A 16,613-nucleotide genomic window follows, 5' to 3' on the forward strand; every position below is an offset into this window, starting at 1 on the left:
GCACTAGAAGAGTCAAAATTCCAAGTTAAAAATTGGAATTTCATCACTATAAGTTACCAGGTACCTGGTAACCTGCGGGCTGCTGTTGCCGCCTTAGACGAGTTTCTCAACTCGACTCATAGCAGCAACACCCCTGCTTCTTAGAACAGAAAAATAGTCAATATACCCAGTTTTTATGTACAGGCATTGGACCTGTTATCAAGAATGCTCAAGACTGTTTTATTTTTACGGTAAAGAGTGAATCCCTTTTAAAAATTTGGATTATTTGATTATAATAGAGTCTATGGGAGATAGAACTTTCTGGATAATGGGTTTCCGGATAACGGATCCTATACCTGTAATTAGATAAACGTTGTAAAAAATTGTCCATGCTTTTTATCAAAAATAATAGACACAAAGGAATATAGGGGTCATGTAAATCTTTCTGGTCAGTCTGCAAAGTGCAAAAAATGGGTTATGCAAAAAACGGGTAGAGAACTCTGATCATTAAAGGAACAGTAACGCCAAAAAAGTGTTTTAAAGTAATGAAAATATCATGTAGTGTTGCCCTGCACTGGTAAAACTGATGTGTTTGCTTCAGAAACACTACTATAGTTCATATAAACAAGCTGTAGCAATGGCGTAAATAGGCTATATGGCACAGGACAAATAGTGGATAAATTTGCCTGGCAAGAATTTGCGGCGAATTTCCACGTTTCGTCGCCAGGAAATAAATTCGCGAAAATTTGCCAAAGAAAATTCGCTGGCGTCAATTTCTGATATTTTAACTGTTTTTTTTAGTGAAAGCGTTTGAATTTCACGATTTTTGTTTGTGAACTTTCCAATTTCAAATTTTTTTGCAAATTTTTGGGAGCGTAACGGGAGAAATTCGCCCATCACTACAGGTAGCATTATGTTCTACAGAGCTTATCTGCTGTGTAACTTGAGCCTTTTCTCCTTTGAATGGCTGCCCCCATGGCTACACAGCAGCTTATTTATATAAACAATGTTTCTAAAGCAAATACAGCAGTTTTACCAGTGCAGGGCAACACTGCATTATATTTTTATTACTTTAAAACAATTTAATTTTTTTGATATTACTGCACGAGGGAAAGCAGAAACCTCATTGCAATTATCATCCAAGGTGATTTGTTTTGGTTCCAGCGTGTACCTTATGAACTTGCTTCAGACTGATTCTGGAAGTAAAAGAGTAATGTGCCTGTAGCTGCACAGTTAGTACATAGTGTAGTTTATTTGCTTAACATCCCCTGCCTTTGCCTGTCTTTCCCTGAAGATACCAGCAACACTGTTATTCGTCAAAGAAGGAGGGTCAATGGGTCTCGCTTTTTCTTTATCACAATGTGGCTGGTATCCATGTTTGTTACCCAATGAACCCCTATGCTGCCTCTGTTCAAATGAGCATCTGATCTCTCTAGACTGATACCCAACAGTCAGTGGAGTAACTAGATATTACTGGGCCCCACAGCAAATTATTTTTAAGGCCCCCAACATGTCTAGAGGTTGACCTGTTTTACCAATATTTAGTAAAATTTTAAATGAATTAATTCTCATGGGGCCCCTTAAACTCCTGGCCCCTCCTGCAGCCGCAAGGTCTGCTTCCTCTGTAGTTAAGCCCCTGCCAGCAGTTGATCTCACTGGCAAGCCTGGGGTTAATACAATACTCAATATCTCTTTTCTGCACGTTGTTATTGGCACATTTGGGGTTATTGCAGTGCTCTATATTTATTTTCTTCAAGCTGTTTTTCTGCTGTGACCTTGCTGGTATGTCTAGGATTAATTTAATATAATATGCATTTTCTGCTGTGACCTTAATGGAATGTCTGAGATAAATGCAGCTGCTAATTGTCCATTTCTTCAGTGACCTTCCTGGAATGTCTGGGGTTAATGTAGTGCTCATTATAGAAGGAAAGTGGTAAAGAGGTTGTGACCTAGTTTTTCAATGCCATGTCATTTGTTTTAGGGTCCCAGGTTGCACATTGACCTTAGGCACCACTATAGTTGAACTGTTTTATTACATTATTCCCAACATCATAAGTACTTTACTGTTGTTTTATACTGCTGTACTATCATTAGGTAGATTGTGCACCTGGTAGAGAGGTAAGCTGATGTGACACTGCAAATGTTGCAACTTTGAGTTTGACACATTTAGGCTTCTGCCACTAGAGTTCTCTTGGCTCTTCTGTATATTTGCTGATTCTGAGACTCACCTACTATTCAAAATGAATAATGGGACCAGTGGCAAGGGTTGTGGGGATGGGGCTTTTAGAATTGTAAATAAAGAGTCCCTTTTTAAAAATAACATCCAGTAAAAATATCATCCATTTGTTGTGTGTGAGTAGCACCAAGAGCTAGTGATGGGCGAATTTGCGCCGTTTCGCTTCGCCGAAAAATTCGCGAATTTCGCGCGAAATTCGCGAAACGGCGAAAAATTCGCGAAACAGCGCTGGCGTCTCGTTTTTGACGCCGGCGCCCGTTTTTGACGCCGGCGCCCGTTTTTGACGCCGGCGCCCGTTTTTCTGACGCCGGCGCCCGTGTTTGACGCCGGCGTCCGTTTTCTCGAGAAAAATTTTTTGACGCCGGCGAATTTTTTCGCGAATTTTCGCGGGCGTTTCGCGAATTTATTCGCCTGCCGCGAATCGCGCAAATTCGCCGCGAATTCGCGCCTGGCGAATAAATTCGCCCATTACTACCAAGAGCAACAATTATGAACATAAAAAAGTGAAAAATAAAAAAACAGGAACAAATCATAGTGGAAACATACTGCCACCTGCACTATTGCCCAGTTCCCATTGAGGTCAAAAAGAGCCACATTGGGAAGTCAGGTAATAATTTACAACATCAGACATTAGTATTATAAGTTATCCAGACCCAGCTCCAGTTGATTACAGACATCTTCCTACTCCTGATGTAAACTACACTAGGCCTGAACTAAATTAACAATGTTACTATGTTACTATGTTACTATGTTACATATAAGGCATAGTGAAATAATCAGAAAACAACCTGTGTGGACCAAGGACTATATGATGTAAATAATATGCAGTACTGCTTTTTGAGAAGTGTACATTTTCATTGATTGTCATTGTTTCTTTCATTTTCGTGACATACTTTCTACTATGGGGGAATACGTGGTATTTATACAAATGACCTGTAGATGTCACTGTGTATTACACAGTACATTCATACTGCTAAGAGTGATAGAGTAGAAGTTCCTGATAGAGTTTTAATGCCTGAATTAAGTTGTTAATAAAGGACTGTTCCACAATACTCATTTCTGACTATGAAACATAACAGGTGGTAAGGACAGGGCTGGTTTGTACCCCAAGACACTGCAATGTGCATCTGATACCAGATTTTTTTTACTGTCTGAATATGTACTAAGGGACATACTCTTAAAGTAAAGTTGAGGAACTTGAAGCCGAAGTGAAAGGCAAGGAAAGGCAAGGAGCAAAATTATCTAGATGACCCCTCAGCAACTAAAACTGATTGGCTCCATTCGGACAGATTACTGTCATTGGCCAATACTGAGTTAGCACAGAAACAGCTTAGGACACAGGCCCATCATATATTTATTATGGGTGATAAGTCAGGTAAAATGCTAGTGAATCTTTCCTGGGACACCCAGCAGACCACTGCAATATCCATTATAAAGGACCAACAGGGAGAGGAGGTGACTACTTCCCGCTAAGTTTTAGAGGTATTCAGGGAATACTATAGCACCCTATACTCTTCTAAAATAGGTAAAACGACCCCAGTGATTCAGCAATACTTGGAAGGTATCCCATTCACGCTTCGGAGTCTTGAATCCCAAGCAATTTTAGATGCCCCAATTACAAACGAGGAGGTGAAAAATGCCATTATGGACCTTCCTATTGGTAAAGCCCCAGGCCCCAATGGGCTTCCCTCTGAATTCTACAAGAAACATGCAGATGACATAGTACCCCATTTAACATTGCTGTTCAGTAAAATAGCTGAGACTGATATTCTGCCTGAAACTATGTCTAAAGCTTTATTAGTTATTATTCCAAAAAAAGGGAAGGACCTATCTGAGTATACCTCCTATAGGCCAATTTCATTGATAAATTGTGATGCCAAAATAGTAGCCAAGATCTTAGCTAACCTGAAGCCTTTTATATCTAGTCTAGTTAACTCAGACCAAACTGGGTTTATCCCAGGCAAAGCCACCGACATAAATGTGAGGCAGCTCTTTAATAATCTGCAGGTATCGCATGATAATAGTGAGAATAGAGTGATCGATTCGTTAGACGCAGAGAAAGCGTATAACTCTGTTGAGTGGACCTTTCTCTGGGAGGTTCTTAGGAGATATGGATTTGGCCCCTGCTTTATAAAATGGATTAGAGCATTATACTCCTCCCCAATGGCCCAGATACATGCTCATAATATGCTTTCCCTACCCTTCCCACTTAAGAAAGGAACGAGACAGGGATGTCCGCTCTCTCCGTTCCTGTTCTGTCTAGTTATAGAACCACTAGCAGAAATTACTCGTCATTCCAATGCCATCCAAGGATTAAGAAGGGGTAATCTTTGCGAAAAGATATCTCTTTACGTGGATGACATGTTACTGTACTTAGAAAACCTTGGGCCGGCCTTACAAAGCGCATTAGATTTGAACTGAATATGGTCTTCATGCGGGGTTCAGGATAAACTGGCACAAGTCCAATCTATTTGCCATAGACCAAGCCTCAAAGAATTTCCCCAACCTCAATACACCCTTGTTGTGGGTAGACAATCTTTTATATTTGGGAATCATGGCTACTCGGGAGATTAAGCAATACAAGCTGCACAATTGTAGATCCCATTACGGCAGATATGAAAACCAAACTGACTCTCTGGGAGAGGCTTCCTTTATCTCTATCAACCTTATTGAAATGAAGTATTTGCCCACATTTTTACATGTGTTTAGAAACACCCCATGCTGGTTAACTAAGGCCTTCTTTAAGCAGTTGAACTCCCTCATTATATCATTTATATGGAGCAAAAAGGCTATTAGGATTAGCATACACTCAATACAGAGGGACAGTACTACTGGGGTATTAGCTCTGCCAGACTTTCAAATGTATTATTTGGCATCTGTTTTGGTGACAGTGAGATGGTGGTTTGAATCACAATACTCAAATCCAGCTAAAGTGTTGGAAGCCATGGTAATGGGTTCAATGGAGACTTTACGGGTCTTGCCATATGGGGGGGGGAGGCACACCATAATCTTACAATGTCCAAATGAAAGCTTGGACAACAGCCCAGAAAATGCTTCAGACAAAAGGTGTACAGTCTTATTCTCCACATGCTCCCCTGTGGCAAAACCCAGGATTACAACATTTGCTGAGTGTGCCAGACAGTCATTTGTGGGCAAGGCTGGGAATTAAATATATAACAGACTTACACCCTGAGGGACAATTTATACAACTCAAACAGTTGAATTTTATAGAGCCGCTAACCCAAAATGTACGTTTTAGATACCGCCAGCTCCATCATGCGGCGTTGAGCCAATTCACTGTAAGGGGTCCTAAAGTGGAGGTCACTGTGCTTGAAACTAAGCTTCATCTTGAGACCATGGCTAAACCTCTCTCAACAGATAACGATTGGGTGACTGTGCTACGGCACCTCCTACCGCCTTTGGTGTCAGCTAAGGACAAATTTATACAAGTTAAATTTCTTCATCGCATCTATATTTCCACATCTAGGTCAAAAATCTGTCCTAGATGTGGATTGGAAACTGGTTCCACATGATACTGTGTTGAGATCCAAGGCTATTGGACACAGGTCTTGCTAAGTGCAGTGCTTGCAGAAGCAGTGTAACATCCTGAAACATCCAAGGCTACCCAGCCAGACTGTATTGAGAGCTGGGCGGACACGGAAGTGGATGCTGGCGGCTGGCTCTGGCTTGTGCGGGTTGCCACCCTGCTAGTATTTTACCAGCCTAGCAGGTAAAATACCTGCCAAGGCCGGGGCCGATATTACAAATTTACCGGCAATGTAGTAGCCAGTAAATTTGTAATACCCTTGGCCCGCCCCAATCTTCTTAAAACTTACCTTTTTTTCTGCCTTCTGACCATCATGCTAAGTGACTCCACCACCTTTTGCAACACAGTACGCTGCTCCATCCCTTTTGCATCATGGGCCGCTCTTTTGTTCCACCCCCCTGACGGCGTGTATAAACTTTAGCAACCCTACCTGTGCTGTGTCTGCTCACACGTAACCTGAAGCCATCATCCTGGCATGACGTGATACATCGCTGGCCCAGACCTGATACACAGAGCCTGACCTTCTCCGCTCCTGACCTCTGCCCTTCCACATGATCGTATAGAAATTATGGCATTGAAGCAGGTATGCGACACAGAGGGGGGTTTGCGACTGGGGAGGGGGCCCTTGGGGGGATTCGGGGGCCCTGATGTGGCACCCCCGGTGGACCCTGACCCCTCCAATCCGACCCTGAGTGGGATAATAATCTCTGGAAAGGGACGGTGGCTGTGGGATAGCAGGTATAGTAGGAAGAGATTGTGTCTATATTAGCAGTGGGATAATAGCCTCTGGAAAGTGACTGTGGCTGTGGGATAGTATGAATAGTAGTGTGAAATGGTGCCTACAGGATGCAGGTATAGTAGGGAGAGATGGTACCTATAGAAGCAGTGGGATAACAGTCTCTGGGAAGTGACTGTGGCTGTGGGATAGTATGAATAGTAGTGTGAAATGGTGCCTACAGGAACAGTGGGCATAATAGCCTCTAAGAAGGGAATGTGGCTGTGAAATAGTAGGTAGAGATATCGGGTATAGTAGGGACAATTTTGAACAGATCTGTGTTTTTTTGTAATTGGTGTAATTCAATAAGGGTAGGGACACACTGGGCGATTTGGGGAGTTTTAGTCGCCTGGCGACTAATCGCCGCGACTTTTCTCCCCGAATGCCTCCCCTCGCTCTGCGCCTGGCTAAAATGAAAAATCGCCTGCGCTAATCACACGCGGCGATTCGTTTTCCGAAATCGCCCGAAGTTGCCTCACGAGGAAACTTTGGGCGACTTCGGAAAACGAATCGCCGCGTGTGATTAGCGCAGGCGATATTTCATTTTAGCCAGGCGCAGAGCGAGGGGAGGCATTCGGGGAGAAAAGTCGCGGCGATTAGTCGCCAGGCGACTAAAACTCCCCAAATCGCCCAGTGTGTCCCTACCCTAAATGCTCAAAAAAATTTCCCATGAAGCGGCAGACTTTTACATACTCTCACATACTCCCAGGCATGTTAACATTAGAAGTTTAGCAGTGAAACACTCAAGGTAACCAGCTCTGGGCTTTAAATCCCACAACACATTTTTATGGCAGAGGAACAGTGTCATTCCAAGGCATGGACACAGAAACAACCTGTCTCTTGTAGTCATAAAGAAGGGGAGGAAGCAATAAAACATAGAAGGAGATGTATAGAGAGTAAGTTACACCTGCCTGGCATGATCTCCTGCAACCGATGATGCTTCTGATGAGAAGCTCAGAAGTCGGATTTAGGAGTTTAAAATAGCATCAGGACATTTAAACTGGTGTGTGCCAGCTGGTGTCATTAAACAGATCAGCGGAATTAGCCTTTCACTGCCAGATTGGTTAAAAAGATGCTGTTTACCTATTATTGGCTACAGGTTTGACTCTCGATGGGGGTGCACAGCATATGTTGCAAATGTTTGCCCCCCACTGCTAGTGATGCAGCACTACCGTTGGATCATTTTGTAAATTATGTGAAAATTGTGTTTCATGTCCTAAGCATAACATTTGTATGAAAGGAATCTCTAATCTTAAAGGGGACGTTAACCTTTGAATGAATGGATCTCTTAAAAGGGTGGTGCACAGTTAAATTAACTTTAGTAAGTCACCAAATTGCCAATTCGAAGCATATTTTCAATAGGTCTTCTTCTTCTGATTTTTTCAGCTTTCAAATGGGGGTCACTGACCCCATCTTAAAAAACAAGTGCTCTGTAAGGCTACATATGTGTTGTTATTGCTACTTTGCATTAGTCATCTTTCTATTGATGCCCTCTCTTATTCATATTCTAGTCTCTTATTAAGTCAATGCATGGCTGCAAGCGTGATTTGGACCCTAGCAATCAGATTGATGCAACTGCAAACTAGATAGCAGCTGCATAAAAAACTACAATTGGTAGAACATTAAAGCCAATTGCAAATTATCTCAGAATATCACTCTCTACATCATACTAAAAGTTAATACAAACGTGAACAATCCCTTTAAAAGAAACTATGAATTATTACCCTATTCTCCTTTTTACCACTCTGGATACACATGCTGTTCTTCTGTTGTTTGGCTGAGGAATATTTTAAATTCTATCTCTCATTTGTCTTTTTAACTGAATAAGATTGTATTGAGTTATATATTATACATTATTATATAATGTATATAATAATATACAGTGTATTATCTTTACATTTACCCAGCTGTTTATATATATATTAAATACACAGTGTATATAACATTTACAGTATATACAGTTTATATAACATGATGATTGGTTTTACTATTGTTTTTTTCCCATTGAACTTATGCACACAATATAATTTTGGGTCCTGCCAACAGGAATGAAGGAACTTTAATGGATTGTTTGGCCAAAGGTACAAAATATGGCCTCTATTATATATATATATATGTAGGGATGTGAAAATCTTAGACACCCTTACACTTTATTGACAGGCACATCTCTAGCTATTTGGAGACCTAAATGGGTCCTAAAACACAGTTGGGAGGGGTACTGTGTTCCTGTGCTTATGTAATCCCTGCAATTCACACAGTGACCTGAGTGGTGCTGTGCCAGAGTATAAAAGGGTTAGGAGCCATGCGGTCTGGAGTCCATTTTGCTGCTAAATCCTCCCTCTGTCTGCAGCAGAGGTTGGGAGCGGTGGAACTCATCTTAGTACTTAGTAAGTGTTAGTTATACTCTGTTATAGATCACTCTAGGAGTGACAGAAAGGTTAAATAGTTGAGCAGCTCAAGGCTCCACCGAGGAGATTAGTGGGATTAAGATCCCCGGGTATTACTAACCCAGAGAGGGACTTAAGTGTTGAGATTAGGGATAATAGGTTCCCCCCTAAGAGCACCAAGAGTTTCTATCGACTAATTGATCCATACCTGCTGTTAATTTACTCTTTGCTGTGAGTATATGTCTCCTTTGTGCTGCTGTGTTAATCTAGGTTATATATTCCATTGTGAATGTTGCTATACTGTTCAATAAATCTAGTTCCTTGTTTAAGCAAAACAAAACCACTGGCGCCCATCATTGTGTTACTGCACCAAGTTACAGTTGCACTACACCCTGCCTCCACCTTGTGCGAGGGCTTGCCCCTGGGAAAGAGAGCTCATAGGTGGTAAGAGCCCATCAAGGAAAGTAGCTAAACCGCTAAAAGACTAAAGCAGTTTACTATAGTGCTACATTTTGGCGCCCAACGTGGGGCTCTGAAGGGGTTAACTGTAATTCCGCACCGCAGCCTAGTGTGACAGGCGCTGCGAGTGCGGACCCAAGAGGCAAAAGGAGGATTTTGTGGTTTTTACCTTCGCTGATAAGTTGTTGGAACTGGGCCTACTCTTCCAAGAGGGAACATTGTAGGTCATCATGCCGCTACTTCGTCCCCAAGAGGTGTACGCGTGGGCGGAAGCAGAGCAAGTTAACCCCCGCTGTGCCTTTGCAGTGGATCGAGTTCCCACCGGCTGCAGCGTAAAGCTCATGCATCCTACCCTCATTTACCATGTGAGGTTAAAGGGCATCCGACTCGTGATGGAAATGGAGTCGAGAGTCCTGGGGTACCGGGCGAGACTGTACTGTGGCCCCCGGGAGCTAGGGGACGATGAAGGACCGTATACTGTTTACCCGGTGGGAACTTATCCCCTTGGCTGCCCTGTTGTATATGCTGGGTCTGCAACCTCCCTGCCACTTGCGCTGGAGGTAAAGACGGAACCTCTCGATTCCGCCACAGTGGTTAGTGGACTGGATTCCCCGGGAAAAGTAGAGGCCCTTAGCTCAAGTGCAGGGACGATGCTGCCTACTCTTGTCATTGCTGGGACAAAATACCCGAAGCTGAAGGTTTTTTCGGGAACTCTCCCTGTCCCTGAAGGAGAGCAGGGTTTTGAAGAGTGGCAGGAGGCTGCAGTGCAGATGATAGAAGAATGTCCATGCCCTGAGGGGGATAAACGGATCCGGTTAACCGAAAATCTGCGCCCTCCTGCCAGTCAGGTGGTTAAGTTATTTTGCAAGGCTCACTTAAAAGCTTCTGTTAGAGATTGTCTGAAAGCACTCGAGGAAGTATATGGGGCTTGTGACAATCCGCATAATTTGCTCCATATGTTCAGAAGCTTGTATCAAGAGGAGGGAGAGCTTGTGTCCACCTTTGTGCGTAGGTTACAAAGCAAGCTATGGACATTAGTTCACAAGGAAGTTATCCCTGTTGCTGAGGTTGATGAGATGCGACGCACCCAACTTCTACAGGGACTGCAGGCAAGCCATCCCATAGCCATGGAGCTGCGTATTATGTATCGGCAGGGTACCCCGCCCGAAATGGGTGCCATCATGGGTGTAGTAAAAGAAAGGGAAGCTGAACTTGAGAGAGTGTCCGCTCACAGTAAGAAGGTGACAACTGGGAGTCTTCCCTCTGCTCAGAAGGATCTAAAGGGAGCCCTTAGGAAGACCCCAGATTCGTCCCTCCGGCCTAGGATGGCTTCACTAGCCAAGACTTTTAGTGCTACTGCCCAGCTAGACTGCTTTCGATGTGGACATCAGGGCCATAGAGTGTACCAGTGTTACCCGTCAGTTGGCTCGGGTGAATTCCACAGTAAAGGGGGTCAGTTACCTTCGAAGCGAAAGGGCACGCAGAAGGGTTGGAAACCTCTGAACCTCCCTGGGGTGGGACGACGGTGTACTTTCAGCCTGCTTGTGAATGGTGTCCCGACCACCGCACTATTTGATACGGGTTCCCAATTGACCATTATACATCGTCCGTTTTACCTTCAACACCTCAGTCACCTTCCCTTGCAAACAGTGGGTCCTGTACCGGTGTTTGGTGTGGGGACGGGCCCTACATACATGGATGGCTGTGTGGAAGTACAACTGCACATCCCCGGACTTGTAGGAGACAACGATCCCCCCATCACTGTGGTTGCTTATGTGAGTCCCCCACCAGGAGGTAAGGAAGCGGCTCCAGTCATTGTTGGCTCCAATGTGAAAGCTGTTGAGGAGGCGTTTCTACGATTCCTTCAACCCCGGGAGGGAACCCCATTAACCGTGTTGCCCGTATCTCCAGAGTTGCAAGCAATTTGCCAAACTTTCGCTCCCGAGTCACCTGGGGGTTGTATAGGAAACCCTTGGTATCCGGTGGAAATTCCACCAGGGGGAGTACGGAACCTACGAGTGTATGTGGAAATTGTGTCTACTACCCCTGGCAGTTACTTTTTGTTGGAGACTGACCCGCACGAAGCTGTCCGAAATGGTTGGGAGATAGTTCCTGAGAGGAAAGATTACCGGCGTAAATGTCCTCGTACCGATGTGGTCACAGTTAAAAACATTACCTCTTATACTGTTACCATCCCTGCCTGGTATACGGTTGGACATTGCTACCCGGTGGAGAGTGTTAATCCCTGCTCAGTTCCTGAGGGGAAAGAGGACATTAAACTTAATTTCAAGTTGGAGGAGGCTGATGATCCGATGGAACACCGTCATATGCTTGAGCAGAAGTTATTGCTGTACCGGGATGTTTTCTCCGTAGATGAGATGGATGTGGGTTGCGCTAAACGTGCTGAACATAGTATCAGATTGAGTGATGATACCCCTTTCCGAGAGAGGTCCAGGCGCATACCTCCTCGTGATCTGGAAGATGTTCGGAAGTATTTGGACAAGATGAAGGATCAACGAATAATCGTTGAATCACGCAGTCCATATGCCTCACCAATTGTGATCGTACGAAAGAAAAATGGTAGTGTTCGCCTATGTGTGGATTACCGAACATTAAATAGACGCACTGTCCCAGATCAGTATACGCTACCCCCGTATTGATGAAGCACTGGATGCATTACATGGTAGTGCATGGTTCTCTGTGATGGACTTACGCTCGGGGTATTATCAAATTCCCATGAGTAGGGATGACCAAGAGAAGACTGCTTTTATCTGTCCTTTGGGGTTCTATGAGTTCACCCGCATGCCTCAAGGTATAAGTGGGGCCCCTGCCACCTTTCAGCGTCTCATGGAGAAGGTGTTGGGTGATCTGACTCCCAGGCATTGCATAGTCTACTTGGATGATATAATTGTGTTTGGCTCTACTTTGGAAGAACACGATACCAGGTTGTTTAATGTTTTGGATCGCTTGCGGCAGGAGGGTTTGAAGCTTTCTGTTGATAAATGCAAGTTCGCTCGTAAGGCGGTGAAGTTTGTGGGACATATTGTGTCTGCAGAAGGCATTGCTACTGACCCCGAGAAAGTGGCAGCTGTCCGAGATTGGCCGAGGCCAACCAATTTGACTGAACTTAGATCCTTCTTGGGATTCTGTGGATATTATCGGAGATTTGTAGAGGGATATTCCAGACTTGCTCATCCCTTGAATGGCTTGCTGGCAGGGAGTGCTTCCAAGCAGACCCATTCTGTCCAGCCCCCCCTTAAAGATCGGTGGTCCACCGATTGTGAGGAAGCTTTCTTAACTCTAAAGAAAAGACTCACGGAGGCTCCTGTCCTAGCTTATGCTGATCCTCAGAAACCGTATGTTTTGCATGTTGATGCCAGTTATGAAGGACTGGGCGGCATTCTTCATCAAGAATACCCGGAGGGTCTGAAGCCTGTTGCCTATGTTAGCCGAAGTCTTAATCCAGCCGAAAAGAATTACCCAGTGCACAAATTGGAGTTTTTGGCGTTGAAATGGGTAATTACCGACAAACTGCATGATTATCTCTATGGGGTTAAGTTTGAGGTAAGGACAGACAATAACCCATTGACTTATATCTTAACCACTGCTAAGTTGGATGCTGCTGGGCATCGGTGGTTGGCCGCTTTATCCAATTATCAGTTCTCTCTGAAGTACAAGCCTGGTCCTAAAAATGTAGGTGCTGATGCCTTATCCAGACGTCCTGGTCTACCTCCTTGTCTGGAAGAGGATGAATGGGAGGAATTACCTAGTTTGTCAGTAGCTGCTCACTGTGCTACTGCAGCTATGAAGAATGGTCAAGTGGCTTTTTCTGAATTGCGGTTGGTGGATTCCTTGGGAGGAAAAGAAGATTGCATTCCTTCTATGTACGCATATCCTACGACGTTAGGAGTATCCCAGAGTCTTCAACTAAGTAATGGTGATATGATTCGGGGACAAAAGAGAGACCCAGTGGTTCGGTATGTCCGAGAGGCTGTCGCCAGAAAGGATCCCGAGCTTATGAGAAAGACTATACCTAAAGATAGTCGGATATTCTTGAAAGAATGGGACAAGCTGAAGTTTATTGATGGGAGTCTCTATCGGATTCAGTTGTTTCATGATCACCCGGAGAGGAGGCAGTTGGTGTTACCTCAAGTTTATCGGGCGAATGGTATTGAGGAGCTTACATGATCAACATGGTCATCTAGGGGTGGAAAAGACTTTTGGACTGATTCGTGATCGGTTCTTCTGGCCCCGAATGAGAGAGATGGTGGTCGAGTACTGCAGGCGTTGTGTCCCTTGTTTGCAAAGAAAGTCTTTACCCACTCGGGCTGCTCCTATGGAACACTTAAAGAGCACTGGGCCGTTGGATTTAGTCTGTATGGATTTCCTGTGTATTGACAAAGACTCTAGTGGGATTGGAAACATATTAGTTGTGACTGATCATTATACTAGATATGCCCAAGCCTATCCCACAAAAGATCAGAAGGCCGCTACTGTGGCTAAGGTGTTATGGGAGAAGTTCTTTGTCCATTATGGTTTACCCAATCGACTTCACTCTGATCAGGGAAGAGATTTTGAGAGTCGGTTGATAAAGGAACTACTAGATCTGTTAAATGTGGCTAAGAGTCGCACGACTCCTTATCATCCTGAAGGAGATGCTCTTCCTGAGAGGTTCAATCGAACCCTGTTGGACATGTTGGGTACTCTTTCGGTCACAGAAAAACCCTCTTGGAGTCGTCATGTAAGTGCCCTGGTTCATGCCTATAATTGTACCCGGCATGAGTCCACTGGGTTTTCGCCCTATTTCCTTATGTTCGGAAGGGAAGCACGACTGCCCATAGATGTACAGCTGGGGGTTTCTACTGATGGAATTGGATGTAAGGAGCACTATCAATATGTGAATCGCCTTCGGAATAGCTTGAAGGAAGCTTATTGCCTGGCTGAGGAAAATGCTGCAAAGGTCAATGCTGGGAATAAACGTCGGTTTGATGCTAAAGTACGGTACCGTGAATTGAAGCCTGGAGATAAAGTGCTTTTACGTAACTTAGGTCCCAGTGCAAAGCATAAGCTGGCAGATCGATGGAGGAAGGAGTTATTTGAGGTAGTAGCCAAGCTACCCAGTGTTCCGGTGTATCGGATTCAGGGTACGGATGGAAGAGTCAAAGCTTGGCACCGAAACCATTTGCTGCCTGTTCCTCAGGTTCCTCAGATGAATACTAATTCCGAAGTGGTGGAGGACGATGGTTTGGTTCCAAATGATGGTGTAAGAGAAGAAGAAGTTCCATCTACTACTGAAAGTGGAGAAATGCTTGCACTTGGTGAAGGAAGTGATGATATACTTCACGGAGGTGAGTTAGATATTGATGCCCCTCCCTTCCAGCCGCATTCTCCAGGATATCCAGCCCCTGACCCAGTGGAGTGCAGGGGGTCTAACCCTGAACCATTGAGAAGAGGTGATCGGGTTAGGAGGCCTCCTTCCCTATTTACTTATGACACTGTGGGTAGGCCCACTTATGGGGTACCTGGATATTTTGGTCCTTCCTCAGCTGTGATGAGTCTGATTGATGCTCATGCCAGATTGGTACATATGATGCCTGTATGTTGTTAGAGATGGAACTATAAAAGGATTTTTCTTCAATTTACTCCAGTTGGAGTTAGACCTATGGACTGTCTTAGTAATACCTGCCCATTGGGTAGGTTCATTCCATTTTTTTTTCTTCCTCCTAAGTGCATTTGAAAGAGGACTGTGGGTTCGACTATTTGATGGACTAGAATACTGATTGTGTTTGAACTGCAGTATTTCTAACTTGTTTTTTTTTGAAAAGGTCTTGCATGATGTGCCTTAACTGCTATATTGATTCTTTGAAGGTGCCTTGCCGGGACGGAAGGAATTCACCAGGGGGAGAATGTAGGGATGTGAAAATCTTAGACACCCTTACACTTTATTGACAGGCACATCTCTAGCTATTTGGAGACCTAAATGGGTCCTAAAACACAGTTGGGAGGGGTACTGTGTTCCTGTGCTTATGTAATCCCTGCAATTCACACAGTGACCTGAGTGGTGCTGTGCCAGAGTATAAAAGGGTTAGGAGCCATGCGGTCTGGAGTCCATTTTGCTGCTAAATCCTCCCTCTGTCTGCAGCAGAGGTTGGGAGCGGTGGAACTCATCTTAGTACTTAGTAAGTGTTAGTTATACTCTGTTATAGATCACTCTAGGAGTGACAGAAAGGTTAAATAGTTGAGCAGCTCAAGGCTCCACCGAGGAGATTAGTGGGATTAAGATCCCCGGGTATTACTAACCCAGAGAGGGACTTAAGTGTTGAGATTAGGGATAATAGGTTCCCCCCTAAGAGCACCAAGAGTTTCTATCGACTAATTGATCCATACCTGCTGTTAATTTACTCTTTGCTGTGAGTATATGTCTCCTTTGTGCTGCTGTGTTAATCTAGGTTATATATTCCATTGTGAATGTTGCTATACTGTTCAATAAATCTAGTTCCTTGTTTAAGCAAAACAAAACCACTGGCGCCCATCATTGTGTTACTGCACCAAGTTACAGTTGCACTACACCCTGCCTCCACCTTGTGCGAGGGCTTGCCCCTGGGAAAGAGAGCTCATAGGTGGTAAGAGCCCATCAAGGAAAGTAGCTAAACCGCTAAAAGAATAAAGCAGTTTACTATAGTGCTACATATATATATATATATATATATAAAATAGAGATTGGTGGAATGCACAACCAATAGTCCAAGAACGCCTGGGTGCCAGTCCGTATTTAAACAGCATGTATATCAATGAGTGACAGCACTCCGAGGAATGTAATAACAAAAAACAAAAAAAAGGGAAAAACAAAATCAGGTTTATTTAATCCAACGTTTCGGTTCTATTTTGGAACCTTCGTCAGGGAATGTTATTACATTCCTCTGAGTGCTGTTTCTCTTTGATATATATATATATATATATATATATATATATATATATATATATATATATATATATATATATATATATATATATATATATACTGTATATATATATATATATTGAATAAAGTACCCCCTGCTGTAAAATATAAGGATATTATAAGTCACATAGGTGTTCTGTGACCATATAAAAGAACAAGGCCGAAGGCCTTTTAGCATTATTTAGACCCCAGGACTCATTTACAACTTCCCTGGATGCAAGTCTAGCAGTACTAGGGGCATAAAAGTGGTTGTTGCTGGCAGGGGCAGT

The 16,613-nt window shown here is 43.8% G+C and overlaps 1 protein-coding gene across 1 annotated transcript; it reads left to right on the top strand.

Moving 5' to 3' along the window:
• Positions 1 to 9,430: 9,430 nt before the first annotated feature.
• LOC121398789 lies at positions 9,431 to 13,544 on the top strand (the record flags this gene model as incomplete). The annotated part of the gene is given in 2 exon segments (XM_041578090.1): positions 9,431 to 12,031; positions 12,033 to 13,544. Coding segments are annotated over 2 exon segments (3,930 nt in total), but the record flags the coding sequence as incomplete, so codon positions are not given.
• Positions 13,545 to 16,613: the final 3,069 nt, after the last annotated feature.

This window comes from Xenopus laevis, chromosome 9_10S (assembly GCF_017654675.1).
Source record: "Xenopus laevis strain J_2021 chromosome 9_10S, Xenopus_laevis_v10.1, whole genome shotgun sequence".
NCBI classification, from domain to species: domain Eukaryota; kingdom Metazoa; phylum Chordata; class Amphibia; order Anura; family Pipidae; genus Xenopus; species Xenopus laevis.